Here is a 19,841-nt window from a genome sequence, read left to right as displayed (position 1 = left end):
AGATCTCTTGTCTCGTGTCGGACATTTTGTATTCACTTCCCTCAAACAAGGCGTCATACGCGTCGCGATTTGTCGCTAATATTTCAGGTTTATTTCAAACATTGCAGCAATATATTGATGCATATTGTTGCAGAATTAGCAATTTTCAGCAATATTTCGAACATTTTAGCAATATATAGCACATTATGTTAGAAGATGTTATAGATAAAAGTCGAAGAAACATGTAGAAACAAAATGGCTGCCAAGCACAGTGACGTCACGTCATTGTCGACACTACTCCAAATTCATTTCGTTCGTTTACCCTTTGTTTTGACCCGGAAGGTCATCGGGAGTGCAATTCTATTCGAGTATTAGTGATTTCGCATTAAAATTTTTTTTTGAGAGCAAAAGATTCACGATAACGGACTTTTTTTGCGTCGACCACGTGTTAAATTCACTTCGAATAATAAAAGTGCAATTAATTTCGGCGTGTATTTGTGTTAGTGTCCTTGAAGAAAAGACGTTTCGAAGCAGCTCCAGGATGGATATCATGGACAGCTGATCGCAGTTCTCCGTAAGTTAGTCAGCAATGAGTGAGTTTTTAATTTTTCTTTTAACAGATATTTTTTACTATCGTAAAATGTGTGTCGCGAGAAATATTGTGTTGGGAAAATTTTCTTCCATCAACACTAAATTCCGATCAAAATAATTTTTTTTTCTGGTATTTCATTATACCAGTTTGATTTTGAAAACGCTGATTATTTTTATTATTCACCTTACGTGAATAATTTGATTCGAGTCAATATCTAGGGTGGCTACATATCAGTAAAGTCAGGGAAAAAAGTTTTTGTCAGTAAAATCAGGGACATGTCAGGAAAAAATATTTTGTTAGGGAAATTAATAAAGTCAATCTTGCTGCCACCCTATTTCAGTGATTTAGTGAAAATTTAGTGATCAGAGATGAAAAAATATATACAAAAAGTGATTTAAGTGATTCAAGTTAAAGGAAAATTAAAAGTGCAAAAAAGAGTTTATCAAGAGATTGTGATTGTAGAAAAAAAAGATAAGTATTTTCTTAATAATTAAATGCAGTTTTAAATATTTCAGAAAAAAATTTAAATTAATAATTTCCATGTTTTGTTTGTATTAATCTGTTTCAGGAATATTTTTTCTACGATGTATCCTTTTGTTTACTATTTTGTTGAATATGTATTTAATTTATTTTGTGCTTAATATTTACTTGTTTGTTTCAGTTTAATTATCTACGATGTATCATTTTTGAGTAACAATTATTTTGTGTTTAATTCTTATTCGTTTGTTTCAGAAAATTAATATCTACGATGTATCCTTTTCTGTGTATACATTTATTTTGTGTTTAATTTTAGGCTGCGTCTACAATAGAAAAAAATAATGTGTAATTTGTAGTGTAATGTGTATTGTTTTTGGCATTGACAACTGTCAGGGGCAATTACACAAAAAATTACCCATTTTTCTACTTATTATTTTTTCTGTTGTAGACGCAGCCTTAAGGCTGCGTCTACAATAGAAAAAAATAATAAGTAGAAAAATGGGTAATTTTTTGTGTAATGTGTATTGTTTTTGGCATTGCCAACTGTCAGGGGCAAATTACATTACACAATTTTCTACACATTTTTTCTGTTGTAGACGTAGCCTTATTCTTTTGTTTCAGGAATTTCATTTTTATTTTTAATTTTCTTTTCTGTTTCTAGAAATTTATAGAAATTTATCGTTTTAGAAGGTTTCCTTACAACTTTAGATTGTCAGTGTGAATAGGCCTTAATAAACTGCGTACTTTGAGACAGTAGCGCTCGTACAAGTGGCAAGATTTACAAGTAATTCTTCACTCAAACCACTAGTCATTACTTTCAACTCTCACAAACGACTGTTTTCAGTTCTGTTCTCAATCATTAAAGTTAAACTGTGGTAGTAATCTGTTTATTAACGTGTAGAGAAAATATATATTTGAGAGAGAATATTATACGTTTGAAACAATCTGAATAATATTTTTTTTCTGCGCTAGCGCAGAATGTTAAATGGTCAGCAGAATCAACAGAGAAATCGGCAACCTTGTAACAGCCATATTGTTTGCATGCACGTTATTGGTAACAAGTCAGTGAAGAATAATCTCATAGTCCCGCAAATTGTGAAGGACTTCGAGCATTGCCGAGAAAGGTAATTATGCCGGGTTGAATGACGACTCATTATAGTTAACATGAATTCCGCAGTTCTGTCGATATACACATGCAGTAACAGTTGAGTATGTACTCACTTGAAAACTGTGTTACATTTATTTTTTCTTTGGTCAAATGTGTGCGTGTGTGTGTGCATTCTGTGAAGGAGTGAAATTGTCCCCGTACAAACGAGTTGCCCTAATCGATATAAGGATTCACAACTCTCTTCAAACACCTTTTTCGACATTCTGAAGTGTTCTGAAGAGAGAAGAAGAAGAAAGATAACAAAAAATTGAAATTATGTCACTATTATCTAAATTCTAGTATATTATACTGCTCTCCATGACAACGAAGTCATCTCATGAAATTTACTCTCAAATGCTCTTGAAAAATGATTTCCAAATTTGAAAATACGTTTTGTGTGTGAAAAAAGTTATTCAAATTCTTCTTATGAGGGTCTTGCCTAACGGACAGTGAGTATTTTTAATTCTTTCTAAAAAGCAGGAGCTTTGAGGATTTTTAAATAGTGGGCGTACAGGTTAGAGGGGAGAATTGTGCTGGCATAAGCATTTTGGAAGAAGTTTCTGGATTACTATGTAGTTTCTGTAGTGCTCCTTATCTACTAGGATCAATTCAATGATTGTGAAAAAGAAGTTATTTTTTCTTTTGGAAAATTATTTTTAAATATCGTGTGTTGCGTTTGTCTCTCCCTTTTGGTGTGTCATAAATTCCCCTTGAGTTGGGAAAGTTGAATAGGGCAATTGAAAGTACTACAGTTTTACCATCAATCGTGAGTTCCACGTGCGCGTTTTACTGCTGAAGGAATGTGAAAGGTGTCACGTTTCGTTTCCATGTTTGTAATATATCGCCATCAGTGAATGTCATCGATCGACGATCTACCCCAGTAGTAGTAGTCCATTGAGATTTTTCGGGTGTGCTTGAGACGGTGTTATTTTTGTTTCGGCTCTCTCTCAACTTCCTCGAGCCAAATTCGATTATATTCTGTCGCTTTTTGAAGCGAAAAATTCTCCATCGAATTTGTCGCATTGCGAAAAAAGTGTCTGTGTGTGAAAATTAAGTTTTTGTGCAAAATTCGATATTTTACATTCCAGTGTTTTTTGCCCAAATAATAATTAAAAAAAGGAAAAAAAGTTGTGTAAAACATCAATCTTTATGAGGATATTGATAATTTTCGAATATGAAGAAATACATTTTAGATGAAATGAAAATACGAAGTTTTAAAGTGAGGTAATTATTTCAAGTGTGTATTTTTAAATAATGAAATCATTCAAGTGACTTATGGGGATTTGCACACCTTCGTCCTTCCGCAGAATTTTTTATACTTGAATACAAAAATGTTTATTTCACTTGAGAGAAGGCATTGAAAAAAAAGTTTCCACATTCTGATTTACTTTGTCATCGTTTTTTTTTTTTGCTTTATAAAAAATATTTTTCGTGGTACTCAAGGTCAAAATGGCAATTACAATCCGTTATAAAAGTTTTTAAAGGCCGAGAAATTTACTATCTTGCAATAAATCAATTTTTCATGTAGTGTGTGTATAGGAGAAACCCTCGAGTTTTTAGAAGATTAAATTTCGCTTTCGTATATTAGAAACGATTTTCGTAAAAAAAAATGCTATTATCGAAAGAATTTATTGGCAGTTGCGTAAAAAAAATTCGTATATCTAATCATTTGGAGCAGTATATGATGTAAGTGATAATTTTTTTTTTAAATTTTAATTCAATTTGTAAGATTGAATGAAAAAAAAATTGAATTTCAGTTTAATTAGACAGGTATTAATTGGAATTTATCAGACAAATCTTAATTGAGAACATTCTCGTGAGAACTCTGTTATTTTGTTGTTGCTTTTTCTTTTTTAATAAGGTCAGGAAAATTCTATTAGAAAATTTGTTTGTATACACACGAGAGTTACGGAGTAGTTTCCTTTCTGTGTCGATCGATAAGTGAATCCAGTTATCTCTGAATTGTGAATTTCTTCCTTCTGAACTTGGGAACTTATTATGTTTCAGTGTATAATACATATTTAGGGAAAAAATGAGATTAAATTTTATTGAGTTGTTGTAGATGCAATTTTGAGGTTAATAGAATCACACATTGAAAATTTTGTTGCATAACTTTACTTTAACAATTAATATAATGACGTTATGCAATATTGTGTTATTGACGTTTATCGTACATCTGCATCGAACTATAGATGTAGGGACTCGGTTTTCTGTTTATCTGTTTGCGTTTATAAAACAGGACAATTTTATAGAAATTCGTTCTAGTTTTCGATTTATTTTCCTGTTGCACTGAATTTCACTTTAGTTGAGAATTTTTACTTTTTTATATTTATTTATTAATTTTCCAATTTTTATTATTTAAGTAATTTTTTTTTCATTTTCTTCGTTCGATTTCGAAACATACTTTTTGTACCTTTTCCTTTTTTTATTTATAAATTTATCGACTATTTATCAAAGTTGTTAGTAATAATCAAATTTGGTTCATATTTTGCAATTTTTTGTTTTGTTTATAAAAATTAAATTGAAATTTGTTTTATTTTTATTTTTACACGACATATTTTTTGGGAAAATCGTATTTTTCAATCAAACAAGGAAATAATTATTTATTTAATTAACAATTATATGATTTTTTTAAATCTTCAAAGTCGGAGCTGACTTGTAATATTGAAGTCATAACAGTAAATGCGGAAGTTGATTATTACGGAAGTGTAATCGTGAGCAAATACTGTGTTCGCCTCTCGTTTATTTTTTATTGTTTCATTAAATTTATTTAATAATAGAGATTACTTATAACATTACGAGTAAATTTTGTTTGTTTGTTTTTTTTTATTTTGTTCTCTACAGTAAAAATAAAATTTTTAGAAGTTTATAATCTTATTTGCTTAAAAAAATTTTTCTATTCACTTTTATTTTCGTTTTATTTAATTATTTATTTATATTTATTTTTATTTATTATTATTTATTTATATTTATTATTGTTTATTTTTAATTATTTTCATTTTTTGTTTTATTTGTTTTATTATTTTAGTTTAATTGAAAAAAAATCTGTCGATAAAAAAAACAAAATGTTGATTGAAAAAAAAGGTAAATTCTTGAATCAACTGAAGTGTGGCTATGTTAGAATAAATTGGAGTGTAAATTTTAACGAGAACGTATTTTTCAGCTGCCTCGAACAATTAAAGTCACTTAGGGGTGAAAAGTGTGGGTGTAAAATGAGCATTTTGCAGGATGAAGTCGAGTTTCCGCCTGGTTTGCGTTATTATCATATAAACTAGTATCAAAAAGATGATTGAAGCTGGATGGCTCAGAAACTGCTTTGCATAAAAGTCTCAAAATCTTTTAAGATGAAAAAAAGAAAACTTGATTTCACAATTTTTATTATATTTTTAAAAAGAGAAAGGAAATGTCACGTTTTTCGCGCTCTCATCAGAGATATCAGATTTCATTTTTTAAAATAGTATACCTACTCCTATATTTTTGTCTCTATATATTCTTACTTGTTTCAGATTTTTTCTCATATTTTTTCCAAACATCCGGAAAAATATTTTCTATTTTCACCACTAGTATGGTTTAGAATTGATAGTTTTCGAAAAATTCTTCAGTGGAAACTTTTGGATTATAGTCGAAGTTTATTTCGTATATACGGAATAGAATGACAAATCTCAGGGTTCGATATTAGATAATCTATAGTCAGCTGATAAATTTTGCGTGTCACCCTTGAAAAATCTGATTTTGAAGAAGCCATTCAATCTAAAACTCCTTATTCTGCCCTTGATGGATCAGTGTAACAATGATTCTTTTCTTTCTGCCCTCGTTGGGTGTCTAGAAACTGATAAGAAAATCGGAAGTGTGATAGAGGAGACGGGCAACAGGGGAGACTCTATAGGAGAGAGGCTCTCGACTGTCTGAAAAGTATAAAAAAAAAAAAAAAAAAAAATTGGGAAAAAAGATCAAAATGCCATTTCATCAGGGATCATACTCGGGTACAGTTGCAGTTTCGTACAGTACAAGTCCCATGGCACCATTATCGCCAAGCATCTCAAGACGATATTCCGGAACTGTTGGCGGCTCGACCACCTCATCGAGGATCGGCAGTTCGACGTCAAAATATAATACCTATAGACCTTCATCGACAACCTCCTCGATTCTCGATCGTACCACTGGCAGTTACTCGAAGCCATTGGGCACATCTCGAATTAACTACTTGTCCGGAAGGTCTATCTGTTCACCTGCAAGGTGAGAGAGGTTGACTTTATAAACAAACAAAAATTCACCCCAAGCAAAAGTAACAGCACGCTTTTGATGGCTTCGCAATTCTTTTCTTCAAGTTTTTTTTCTTTTTTCATCATGCAATCGAATTGTCGATTAATTAACCTTTCGCCTTCTCGAGCCTTTTTGTTTTTTAATAATTGTTTTTTATTTTTCCTTTTATTTTTTATTCATTCCAAGATGTAAGCTATTTTTTTGTCATTCAACTTTTGAGATTCTAATGGTAAATTTTTCATGTACTAAAAAATTAATTAACCAAATGTTAATTAAGTTAAAAAGTAACTACCATTTAGTTTTTAATCGTTTTCAAATTTTAATCAAATTTTAATCATTATCATTAGACTACATATAATTAAATTTATAATACGAACGTAATGAAGTGATTTTACAAAAAAAACATTGAATTTGAAAACAAAATTTACCATGAATATCAAAAGGACTTTTTTTGTCTCCTGTTATATTTTTAACAATTTAAACTCTTTTACGTGATTTTTTCCATTAACGAATACATTTTGTTTTATTTTTTTTTTGTTCTCAAATATGACCTCATTTTTAGCAGAAAATTAATTTTCACCAGCTTTTTCAATTTAATTTATGTTTGCTGAATCATTGGAAGATTTCTTGCACACACTTCTCTCTATCTCTCTCCAACTCTCTCTCTCTCTATTTAATTCACGAGAGTTTTCGCAAAATTTTTCGTTTTTCTGCTGACGTTCCTTTTTTATCTGTTTGTGCGAGTGAATTCATTTTTGTATTTTGTCCACTGACCATTACATTAGATTAGAATTTCGATTTATTAATCTGGATCATTTCCAAAACAAAAAAAAAAAAAAAAACAAAAAAAAAACAAAATAGAAAATCGTTGCATGTTTTCGTGTTTCATTCGTATTTTTTGAATGAGATTTGCTCTCCTTTATAAAGAGAATAATTATAAAGGTTAATTAACAATCATTGTGGATTTAATGAATTTCTATGTCTAATTACCTTTGTTGTCAACACTAACGTAATTTATTTACTTACATAATGAGAAATAATCTCTGCAATTTCAATTGATTTTTTGAAAAAGAAACTTCGATTCGTGTATAAAATCGGAAAAATTAAATTTTTATCTTTTTTATTTTTCCAGATATTTTATTTTTATTTATTTCTTTTTTTATTTTTCTCTGATATTTTATTTTTATTTATTTCTTTTTTTATTTTTCTCAGATATTTTATTTTTATTTATTTTTTTTCGCAATTATTTTATTTCAGTTTTTATTTTTCTCAGTTAAATTGAAATAAATTGCAAACTAATTTAATATATTTTTACTATTTTATTTTGCAATATATTTTTATTTTATTTTTATTTTGTAATATTACAAAATAATTATTACAATGCTGATAATTGAAAAAATGCCTGAGAATTTTTGAAACGTTTTTGAGAAAAAAGAAATTGTTCTTTCAAATAAAATATGATATATATGAAGTGGAAAGGATTTCAGAGTTGACCCTGATACTTGAAACCATTTATGGTTGAAAAACGTTTTCCTTCTCTTGACTTTTAATAGTTTAACTCTTTGCTTGGACTTGAGCAATTCTGGCAAACCAGTTTGTCCACTGTCTTTAAAGAGCAATCAATTTTTTAATTTTATGCACATGGGTAATAAGTAATTATCATTTTCTATAGATGAAACAATTTTCAAAGTGATTTTAAAAATGCATTTTTGCCTTTGAAAAAAATATATTTTGTCCAAGAGAAAAATTGCAGATCAATAGAAAATGTTCTTTTCTTTATTTTTACCTCTATTTGTGAAAATATTTCTCATTAAAATATTTCCTCAATATTTTTGTTATTATTTTTTTGTATAATTCTTTTATTTATAAAACAATCTTTATTTATCACTACTGTGTTATTATTATTACACAATAATTATTATCGTCAGTTATGAAATTTTCCGTAAATATAATTTCCTTTTTGTTTTGAAAGAGATGAATTTCGCTACGTTATATAGAATTTATAGTATTTTGATTAAAATGATCAAGAATTAATTCATTGTCAGATTGTAAAAGTTTGAATGAGGCTTCTAAGAAACTCTAAATAATCTATTGTATGCCTTCAAGAATAATCCAATTATGCAGCCACTATGTGGTTCGGCACTTAAATGTCTATTCTATTCTGTGGTCCATATAGTTATAACTAGAGAACTACATTTTAGGCAGCAGCCCACTGTAACTGGTTCCCTAAATATATTAAGCTCTCTCTCTCACTCACTCTCTTGAGTTGAGGTCAACGATGATCCTTTTACTGTCAATGGCATTTAAGTGAAACAAGTTTAAGTACAACGAGGTTCTAAAAAAAATCTTCACAATAATTCTCATAATAGAAATTCCCCAAATTTTTACATTTTCACTGTCTTAACACAGCAATATTATATTGACAAAAAAAATTTTTTGGTTAAACAAATTCCATTTTTAATTTTTTGTTAATTGTAATTTTTAGTCTATTAGGTAAAATTTTTGTTGTTTTAATTTTTTGTTACTGCCATTTTTGTTATTACAATTTTTTGTTACTACTTTTTTTGTTATTACAATTTTTTGTTACTTCCATTTTTGTTTATAAAATTTTTTTGTTAATTATTCTTTATTAATTAATTATTATTCTGTGTTACCTAATTAATTTCTACTAATTAATTAATTTAATTTCGAATTGCTTTGTTTTTGTGAGTATTAAAAAAGTGTGAAGTGAAGAGAATTTTTTTTTCGTGTGGAATGTCTTGAATTAAAATGAAAATGTTTGATGTTAAATTTTTTTTATCGGTCAACACACAGTGTAATAAGATTTTAAATGACGTTTGCTTTGATAAGGATCTCGCTGTAATCACACAAGACACGTGTTCTTTGGAGTAGACTTCGTTTTGCAATGGCCGTTAAATAAGCGCATATTCATTTCATAATCGTAACACTAGATGCGAACCTTGAGCTCTGAACTGGCAAAGACCGTAAATTAATTTCGTTTTCGTTATTTTACGTGCGAGTTGATTTTCGTTCACGTGCTTTCGAAGAATTATTTTTATTGCAAAAAGGAATTATTGAAATTTGTAAAAACAAAAATGTTGGGACAAAATTTGTAATTTGTAATTCTATTTTAATTTTGTTTTTTTAGAGAAAGGATTTTTTTTATTGTTAAAAAATAATTTTTCTTTGAATATGTAAGAAAAGTTTTCGTACTTGTGGAGTTTTTCAATATTTGGTAGGGAAAAAAATTCCGTGAAGTAGCTTTCGTTTGTATTTGGCAAACGCAACTCCTTTGTTTAAAGGCAGTTTCTGTTTTTTCAAGGCCGGGAAAATATTTACTGCATAACGCGCTTTATTACAGTGTAAATTCGGTGATTTTCCGATGGATTTTTGAAATTAATGCGCGGCGGGATTATTGCGTAATATTCTTTTTTTTGAAAGGCCCTTGGCGAATGTCCCAGTGTTATAGTCGTAGCCATGCTCTCATTTCGTATTGGGTTGTTCGCAGGTCAGTCTCATCGGCGACAGACTCGGGCATTGGATCCAGCAGCAAATATCTGAGTACATCGAGTTTGACGAGAGATCATCGCAACGGTCACAGTAGCGGTAGCCAGAGCAGCAGTGGACCGTCAGTCGTCGACCGGCTGTCCAGTAAATACTCGTCGTCGATAAAGTCGCGATGCACATCGCCCTGGCGCTCGAGTTCGTCGACGTATCTCGATCTCCTCGGTGGTGAGGACTACAGCAATATTGTGAGTGATCTTCGCCGTGACCAGCGACAGGAGTCTTCGTCCTCTTCAGCCTCGTCGTCGGCGTCGTCCACCTCCTCCACCTCGACGTCCGTGACCCCGTCACGATACTCATCTCTTCACAAGCGGCGACCACCACTAGCAACCACCGTGCTCACCAGTCATGCGCAAAATGATAGCGCCACGGCGCCCGCCGAGGTAACAGTCAACGATCAACGGAACAATAATACCAACGACGAGAACGACAAAGACATTATTGACAGGCCCGCCTGTTTTAGTAACAATAGTAATAATAGTAACAATAATAATAATCACGAGGACAATCCAAAACGCCGCGTCGATCACGAGGAGGATAAGCTCGTCAAGGACTCGTCGGCGATAGTACAGCATCCGCCGACAACCTCCGGAGCATCATCAGCCAGTGATCGCGGCGGTGGCGGAGGATTGATTGGCACGAACCTTGATCCGCTCTCTAATTTTCCCACTAACCTCGATAACACGGAGCTGCTAACTAACAATAATGCTCGCTATCGCGAGGGAAAAATTCTCATCAAAGTCCAAGGCGGCGATTCGATTCGAATTATTGATCAGGTGACACAAGATTCTTCGCCGTCGTCCTCCTCCTCTCCCTCGTCATCAACAAGGCTGGCTGGAGAAATTAAAGCAGTGTCGGATGATGATGACGAGGACGACGATGACGATCCATTCGACGAAGATCCATTTTTCAAGACGCGAAACACATTTGCCGAGGGGCTTCTGCAGAATGGAGTCAATGAGAGACCAACACTTGGAACATACAGTGATGATCCGTCCCTAATGCCCTCCACGTCCAGGAGAGCTGATCTTTTTTCAAGTTCGGTTAATTCCAACAATGACACTGCTACCTCGTCGTCTGCAAATACCACCACCTCTGGAACATGGCAGAGCAACAACCTTAGGGACGTTAACGAACAAATCGTGAGTGGTCTTCAATTTTTTTTTCAACAAAAAATGAAAAAACCCGAGTTTTCGATCATCGATGGATTAAAAATAGTGTTCAATAATTTTGCTGTGAGATGAAAATTTACTGGTTCGAAAGTTTATTTCTACTCAAATGCATTTATTTAAATGCACCCTTTTTTATTTTTCTTTCTTCTCATTTCTTCATTTTTGTAATTGTATCACATTTTTCTAGACTTTCAAATTTCTTTCCTCATTTATTAAATTTTCAAACTTTTCTATTTTTCTTCACAGAGAAATATAATTATTTATAAATAATTAAATTAAATAAAAAGAACTAAAAATAAATTTTCAAACTTTTCTGAATTAATTATTAAAAGTGAAGTAATAAATTATTCAATATAATAGCATTAAAAAATCTCTTATAGACAAAAGAAACAAATTTCAAGACTGTAAACTTTCATCTCCTTACTATGCAAAATAACTAATGAATAAAAATAAATTAATATGAATCATATCTATTCATAAATCAGAAAGGAATTTGAAATTCTGACAATCGTATTCGCTCCGATTTATACCAGAAACTGGGTTAGAAATTCAAGGTCATAAAAATTATTATCTTAAAATTGAGAGAAAACATTTTTTTTTCATTAAATTTTCAAAATGTGCAATTCCATTTTTATTTTTTGGAGCACTTGAGAGAGTGTTAATTTAAATGGAACTTGGTAAAAAGGAAATTGGCATAAAGTTCCAAAAAAATTTTTTAATTTGTTTTATTATTGGTTTTCTTTTTGTTTCCTCGAAATAAACAATTTTTAATAGTAATTAATGGAATGTAACTTTAAAGTTTTATATAACTTGTTTTTCGCTATAAAAACCAAAAAATTTTCATTCGATAAAAATGAAAAAATCACGGAATTTACACATTCTTTGGGGCAAATAATTTTGCGATAAATTTTCATAAAACTTGTGATAATGTTTTAGTAATCAAGAGTTGTTTTTTTCACAATTTTTTTTTTTTTCATCTTTTGTGAGTTGAGAAAAATATCTGTCTGAACGATGCTTTTTGTTAGTTGCCAAAAAGTCTCGACGACGCGTGGGAAATTCTGGCAATCAATGTCGAGTCGTATTTTGTCGAGGAGAGCTTTCACATAAGCTGATCGGTAACGCGGTTAACATTCCATTATACGTGAAAAAAAAAATTTTCTCTGCAATTCGCTAAATAAATTTTAAAGCAGTTTTTTTTTCCTTTTTTTTTTGTTATTGTGCATTGAGTGCTGTTAATTATTTTACGAATGAAAAATAATTTCAAGTGTTAAATTTTATTCTCTCGTTTTGAAAATTTTTCCCTCTTCTAAATGATCTTGAATTTCATCAGTGACTGGAAATTTACTTGTAAATTCAAAAGAGAAAAAAAGTACCGAATTCAAATATTTAAAAATTTGTAAAATAAATTTTTTTCTATTAATTTCTGTAAATATATTTTGAATAAGTTTCTGAAAATTGAAGTGAATAATAAGTTTGTAAGTGTAAGAAAGAAAAAAAATTTGTAAATAATGTTGTGCTATCCATCGACGAGCGAAAACTCGGGATTTCCTGTGAAACAATCGTCATTGGAAAGAGAAATATTACAATCAACTGTGAGTATCTCGAGTGTGTGAGTGTATTTTTTTTCTAATTGTTTTCTAATATTAACGGCTTTCAATAATAATACTTAGAAATGTGACTCAAAGAAAAGAAGCATTTGCTTCTATTTTTATTCCACAGAAAACTTGTACTTAAAAAAGAGTCTCGATTGTGTAATTATTTTTTAGTAATTTTTTTCTTATTAACACTGAATTTTTCTTTTTAGGAAGATTACAATTCTTTGTTTTTCTTATTACGAAATTCGTTCACAATTTCTTTCACGACACAAGTATCTTGAGTGGCGAGCAGCAGATGCCTTTATTAATAGAACATCAGCGCGACGTTCCTAAAACTCCCGTTTGGAAAATTTGTCTTGCACCAGTTTCGAAATTAATTTCAAAATATATATATAAATATAATTATATATATTTACTTTCTCAAAAGAAAGTTCAGGAGGAAAGAAAATCGATTCATTTCGTCTAGGCAATTTAATTGTCGGATGAAGAAAAAGAAAAATTGTCCCTCTCAATTCTGGAAGGAACCTGTAAAGTGCGATAATCCGTTCCTTCAATCGTGTGGATTCTCTCTAGTGAAAAAAACTCAAATACCTTCTGTCATCTAAAGTTGGAAAAAAAAACTTTTCCAATATTTTTTCCTAAAGTGAAATATCTATTCTGATTAATCATCATCTGGTTATTAATTTTATTTTTCTCACTTAATAATTATTTCTTTTATTTATTTATTAATAACCAAGTTATTTATTTGCTATAATTATTTTCTATAATTTATTTCTTATTAAAATTATAAATTAAATAATTAAAAATTAAATTTAAAGTCTGGAATTAATTTGACACACAAGTGTGATCTCATTAAAAAAAAGTCTTTATTTAGCTCTCGTCTTTTATTAATACTGTGAAGCAACATTTGAATTTCTATTTTTAACAACCCAATGATAATTCCGTTGATTGTTTTTTTAATTTAAATGGTTCATTTTCTTTTCAAGTAGAGGGAAATTGAGTGAAAAATTAAATTTATTTTCCACAATAGTGATATGGTTTTTTTTCCATGGAGAAAAGAAAATTGGTTTCAATTTCGTTTGAGGTCTGTTAGTCGAGAGTGAAAGATAAACTGGCTTGGCAAGTATTAGGCTGGGGGTTGTGGTTCGCGTGGACTGCAGCTGCTCTCTGTTTTGCTTATGCATTTTTTCTCGGGATCGTGACACCCTTAGTGACCCAAAAACACATCGCCCCTGACATCCAATGTGCAAGAGTTGATTATTCATCGCCTCCTCGGATACGTGCCGTTGACCAACAATCATTACGTATCAAGGTGAGGCCTTCCAATTTTGCAAAGTCATTTCTTTGTTATATTTGTCGGAAAAATTGGGAATCTTTCTTCACAATCGACTCGAAATATGTACAAGTTTTCTGAATTTGCATTTTTTTTAATGCTCTTATTTTTATCATTTTTAGTCAAATTAATCCTTTATTTTATTTTTACACTTATTATTTATTCACCAATTTTCTTCATTCATTTTTCTTTTTTGCCTTTATTCGTTAATTAAATTTTCTAATTTTTTGATAATAAAAATTAGTTTTTGATTTTTGTTATAGTGACTAATATTTTTTAGAAAAATTGTGTGCTTTAGATTAGTTTGTTTATCAAAAATTCCCCCCAAATGACAAGACAAAATTCTAACTATACAGGACAGATTAAATTACAAGTTTTCAGGACTGCGGAAATCGTCGAATTTCGAATTTTATGCGATTAATTCTCGACAATTTAAAATTAAATATGTTTCTAACGCTGAGAAAGGCAATTGAAAACATAGAATGGATTTTTGATTGAAAAATAAAAAATAATTATACTCTCTTAAAGACTAATAAAGAAAGACTATTCTCTTCTAAAGAGAGAAGAAAATGTTACTGAAAATTAATAAGTGAATTTTGTTTTTCTTTTAGGAGGAGAGTACAGTAGCGAGGGGAATTCGTAATCGACATCAAGCCCATCGGGACGAACGATGTGGTCTAAATGGCCTGCGAAACATTGGAAATACGGTGAGTTATTCATTCGCGACTCATTACACACGGATTCTCTCTATTTATATATCGAACTGCATTCAATATCCTCTGCCAATAATATATGGACAATTGGATCTTTGAAAAAAAATACGTCTGAGTCTTAAAACTGGTGCTCTATCGCAGAGACTTTAGTGAATACAAATGAGTAACGAGTGGCGAATATAAAAAACCTATTTTTTAAAAATAACACTTTTTTTCCTTTTTTCTTTGAAAGAAATTCAATTCAATTGTATTATATTTTTATTATAAAAAATATTATAATTTTATTTTTATTGTATTACTAGCAAATGTTACGGGCACTAGCGCGCAAAACGTGATATTTAATTTATTATTATTACGCAAATTACAAAATTTTCTATTTTCAAATATGAATTTTTGAATAATTTCGGATTCAAACTTAAAATATGTAATTCAATTATTAACTAACTTACTAATTAATTATTCTTGTTTATTAATTTCAAAAATTTTAATAAAATTCTTCACAAGAATTCAATTATTTTCATAAATAATAACATTCTTCATAAGAATTCAATTATTTTTATAAATAGTAACATTTTTTGGAAAAATTCAATTATTTTTAAACAAAATTTAAATAAATCCTTCGAATCAATTTAATTATTTTTTTAAATAGTAAAATCTTTCCAAAAATTCAATTATTTTCAAAAAAATTTCACAAAAGAATTCAATTTTTTTTTTGAATTCGTTATAAAATATTTCAAAAGAATTAATTTTCTAAATTTTTAATAAATTATTCGAAACAATTCAATTTTTTTTTTGAATTCGTTATAAAATATTTCAAAAGAATTAATTTTCTAAATTTTTAATAAATTATTCGAAACAATTCAATTGTGTTTATAAAATAGTAAAATTCTTTGCAAAAAAATTCAATTATTTTATAAAATTTTAATAAATTATTCGAAAAAATTCAATTTTATTTATAAAATAGTAAAATTCTTTGTAAAAATTTAATTATTTTTAATACAATTTTAATAACATTTCATGAAAGAATTCAATTTATTTTTAATTTTAAATAATATTTTTCGAAAAAATTCAATTATTTTCTAAAATTTTAATAAATCCTTCGAAACAATTCAATTATATTTATAAATAGTAAAATTCGTTGCAAAAATTCAATTACATATTTTCAAAAAAAGTCCACGAAAGAATTTAATTTTTTCAGTTTCTTGAATTTATTAGAAAACTAAATTCGATTTTTGTATAATTTCAGATTTAAAATATAAACAAATTGAATTTTATTAAAATTCTTTGCAGAAATTTAATTATTTTCAATACAATTTTTATAAAATTTCTCTTATAAGAATTCAATTGAAAGAAATTAAAATAAATAAAGTATGTATTATTAATTAGCTTTTTTACAATAATTTATAAGCAGCTATTTTTGTATTTTAGAATGTTAAATTAATATTACTAATATATTATTAACATATATATAGATTGGATTTCAAAAATATTCAAATTCAATTTTAAAAATTTTTAATAAATTTTAATATAAATTCTAAAGAAGTTAGTTTTTTGAAATATTTTTAATCAAATGTTTTTGAAATTAGTTGTATTTTTGAATATTTAAATATATATTTAATTGAAAATTTTTCGAATTTTTAAAATTTCATGAAATTAAATTGTAGAAATGTGGATTTTAGAAAAAATATTTTAGGTAAATTTTCTTTTGCTTTAAATAAATAATGGAATTTTTAAGGAACTTTTTAAAAAAAATTTAACTATAGTTGAATTAGAGAAGAATTTTAGTAAAATCAGGGAAAAAGTCAAAGTTCTGTCTGGAAATCAGAGAAAAGTGAGGAAAAAATAAAATAAAATTTCTGTGATGACAACCTTACTTTTTGTTCGTTATTACTAATTTTTGAGTTATTTTTCAATTATGTAATTAATTTGTCAAATGATTTTTCTCGATTGAAATTAAATTGTCTGATGAAATTGATGCTTTCAGTGTTTCATGAACAGCGTGATTCAATGTTTAAGCAATACGAGACCATTGCTGGAGTATTTGCTCAACGAGCAATACTTGCCAGATATAAACACGACAACATCGAGTATGAAGGGTGGACTCATTAAGGCATTCAGTCAAGTTACTCACGAATTATGGGAGATTGGTGGCGATGTGGTGAATACGACTGCTTTTAAATCTCAAATACAAAAATTCGCACCACGTTTCATGGGCTACAGTCAACAGGACGCTCAAGAGTTTCTTAGGTATTTATTGGAAGGACTTCATGAGGACGTTAATCGAGTTAAAGTCAAACCACAACCAATTCACACCGATATTCCCGATCACTATTCGTAAGTCGCCTTTTTATACTAAATAACTCAAATATTCTGTATTTATTTTTAAGTTTAATATTTATTTTTGTTACGATTAATATTTATTTCTATTGGGTTTAATATTTATGTATTTGTTTGTATTTATTCCAGTGTGTTCATAAGAATTTTTTTGTTTGGAAATATAGGGACAGTCAGAAAGCAACGGAGAGTTGGAAACGATATCTTCGCAGTGAGGACAGTACGATTGTCGATGTTTTTGTCGGTCAGTTGAGATCATCTTTGCGATGCACATCCTGTGATCATGTCTCAGTAACGTTGGATCCATTTTGGGATCTGAGCCTTCCCATTCCATCGAGGAGCAGTACTGTGAAACTCAGTCAATGTCTCGAACATTTTACTCGCGAGGAAGTGCTCGACGGTGACGAGAAACCAACATGTTCCAAGTGCCAGATGAGAAGAAAGTGTACCAAGAGCTTTAGCATTCAAAAGTTCCCGAAAATCTTGGTTATTCGTATCCTTTTTCACAATTTTTTATCATATTTCGATCTTTATAATTTCAATTGTTTCAATTTTATGTTAATTAAAAATTTAAAAAATTATGGTTATTAAAATTAAAAACAGTCTAATTAGAATTTCAGAAAAAGAAAAAAAGCACAAAACTGTTTACTCATAAAATATGTAAAATCGAAAATTATTAAGAGATTTGTGTTATTTTGATTTTAGTGTGAATCGAATTTTTCCTTAACGTTGATGATTAGATTTAAAGCGTTTCTCGCCGATGGAACGATTCCGCAGGAAATTGAACGTACTGGTGGACTTTCCATTAACGGGTTTGGACCTGAGTGCCTTTGCCACACCGAGAGTTCAAGGTTGCACGTATAACTTGTATGGAGTCGCGAATCATTCGGGTACAACATACTCGGGCCACTACACGGCTTATTGTAAACATCCATACTCAGGAGAATGGCACGAGTACAATGACAGTCGAGTATCGTCGGTGTCGGTGCAGTCAGTTGTTTCTAGCGAAGCGTACGTGCTATTTTACGAACAGCAGCCTCACAGTTCTCATTTGTAACCTCACGCCTCGTCTAGTAACACAAACAAACCAACCAACTTGCCTCTTGGAAAACCCTCGATTCAATCAACAAACAATTTTTATCGTGCGATTATTATTTTTACATTGCTTTGTTTTCATTAAAAAAAAAAAAAATGACTAAACGTGAACGAATCGTTGCAAAAGCAACTTTTACGTTAACGACAATCATGCAAATTTTATCTAAATAACTTTATTTTTTTTTAAAACTCCATTCCAATTTATTGACAAATTTTTAATTATCTCGAGGAAGAGGACACGAGGGAGGCTGCATTTCTTTTTACATTTAAAATCTACCTTTGATTCTACTCGAGATTATATTCATTTAAAATCGCACGAAATTCTATCGTTTCAAGTGTGAGTTTCGCGTGTATTTTTTTTGCAAAATTTATTCGTTTTTACAAAGAGGGATAGGAATTTAGAATCTTGTCATCAATTTTTAGTGTGAAAAAAACAAGAAAATGGGAAAAATCATGCTTTGAGAGTTTATTTTATAAGACTTTTTTCATCGAATTTCTTTTTATAAAAGAATAATTAATTGTACAATTAGCAAAAGGAAAAAAAATCTAGTACTAATCTAGCTTGATTGTTGTTCACACTCATACACACACGATAAAAAAATAATTTAGTTTTTTGTCGCAAAAAACTCTTGAGTATATAAATATAAATATATAAAATCATTTAAAAATGGTGGTTTAAAAAAAAAAGTTGAGAAAAAAGAGAAAAAAATCCTCAAGAGTTGTAAAACAATGTCTTGCTAGAATTAAATTTACATTTTACTTTATTTGTCTTTTGTAAAATATTTATTGTCACAATCAAGAGCTATTTATTTAATTTATGGAAAGAAAAAGAAACAAATATTAATATATTCGATATTGAAGGACAGGATATATACATAAATATACATATAAATATATATTATACACAAACACATCTATATTATTATATTATTAAAAATACCAATAAAAGTAACAAAAATTAATTGAGAAATACGAAAGTGAATTTTTACATTTTTCCACCTCCTTTTTTTGTGAATCAAACTCATTTTATTCCTATTTCTCTCGCTATTAATAATATTTTATTGTAGTACATGTGTAATTTATTATTAATAATCAGTTATTAATAATAGTAGTAATAAATTCACTGAACAGTAATTTTTAATATTTAGAATACGTTTGAACTCTTTAATAATTGTAATAAATGATATTTTCCCCCTTTTATAAAAATTTACGAATTTATCCAAATCGAAAATTTATTCTTTTTATTATTTATAAATAATCGTTTATGCAGCAAAAAGCAATTATTTGAAATTTTTGAAAAATGGCGGGGTTTAATTTCGCAATGATACGGCCCTGAGATTGGTCAATTTGCAAACTCGAACTGAACGATTTAACAGCAGATGGCGCCATTGTGCTATTTGCACAAACTAACAGAACAGTACGTCTGTTCAAGTTGAAAACAGTAGAAGTGTGTGTTTTTGATTGTTGTGTTCGTGCGGAGGATGACGATCCGCGGCGACGATCGTCGAAGTTTTGCATGTGCGATATTCGCGAATGTGTCTGCTCGCCGGCCGCCGCCACCAGAGGCTCCAGGGTTT

General features: G+C 29.5%; 1 protein-coding gene across 5 annotated transcripts; it reads left to right on the top strand.

Moving 5' to 3' along the window:
* The first annotated feature begins 1,892 nt into the window (after positions 1 to 1,892).
* LOC122499159 (ubiquitin carboxyl-terminal hydrolase Usp2-like) lies at positions 1,893 to 19,088 on the top strand. Of its 5 annotated transcripts, none has more exons than XM_043607306.1 (7): positions 2,043 to 2,172; positions 6,022 to 6,431; positions 9,967 to 11,164; positions 14,734 to 14,829; positions 16,820 to 17,169; positions 17,337 to 17,662; positions 17,910 to 19,088. In XM_043607306.1, exons 2-7 carry the CDS (start codon positions 6,151 to 6,153, stop codon positions 18,224 to 18,226), a joined length of 2,568 nt encoding a protein of 855 aa, XP_043463241.1. In that variant the 5' UTR covers positions 2,043 to 2,172; positions 6,022 to 6,150; the 3' UTR covers positions 18,227 to 19,088. The 5 variants fall into 5 exon arrangements, with proteins under 5 accessions (XP_043463242.1, XP_043463241.1, XP_043463240.1 ...); XM_043607305.1 differs by lacking the exon at positions 2,043 to 2,172 and adding an exon at positions 2,317 to 2,644; XM_043607307.1 differs by lacking the exon at positions 6,022 to 6,431 and having other exon boundaries at positions 1,893 to 2,172.
* The last annotated feature ends 753 nt before the right edge of the window (positions 19,089 to 19,841 follow it).

This window comes from Leptopilina heterotoma, unplaced genomic scaffold (genome assembly GCF_015476425.1).
Source record: "Leptopilina heterotoma isolate Lh14 unplaced genomic scaffold, ASM1547642v1 Lhet_166, whole genome shotgun sequence".
NCBI lineage: Eukaryota > Metazoa > Arthropoda > Insecta > Hymenoptera > Figitidae > Leptopilina > Leptopilina heterotoma.
This window is presented reverse-complemented; position numbering and strand designations above follow the sequence as displayed.

What these genes read in the sequence shown, in the direction of transcription:
- LOC122499159 (XM_043607306.1), top strand. Translation starts at nt 6,151, where the DNA reads ATGCCATTTCATCAGGGATCATACTCGGGTACAGTTGCAGTTTCGTAC. An exon ending in TCTATCTGTTCACCTGCAAG is followed by an intron (nt 6,432 to 9,966) that starts GTGAGAGAGGTT and finishes GGTTGTTCGCAG; the next exon opens with GTCAGTCTCATCGGCGACAG. An exon ending in GATATTCCCGATCACTATTC is followed by an intron (nt 17,170 to 17,336) that starts GTAAGTCGCCTT and finishes TTGGAAATATAG; the next exon opens with GGACAGTCAGAAAGCAACGG.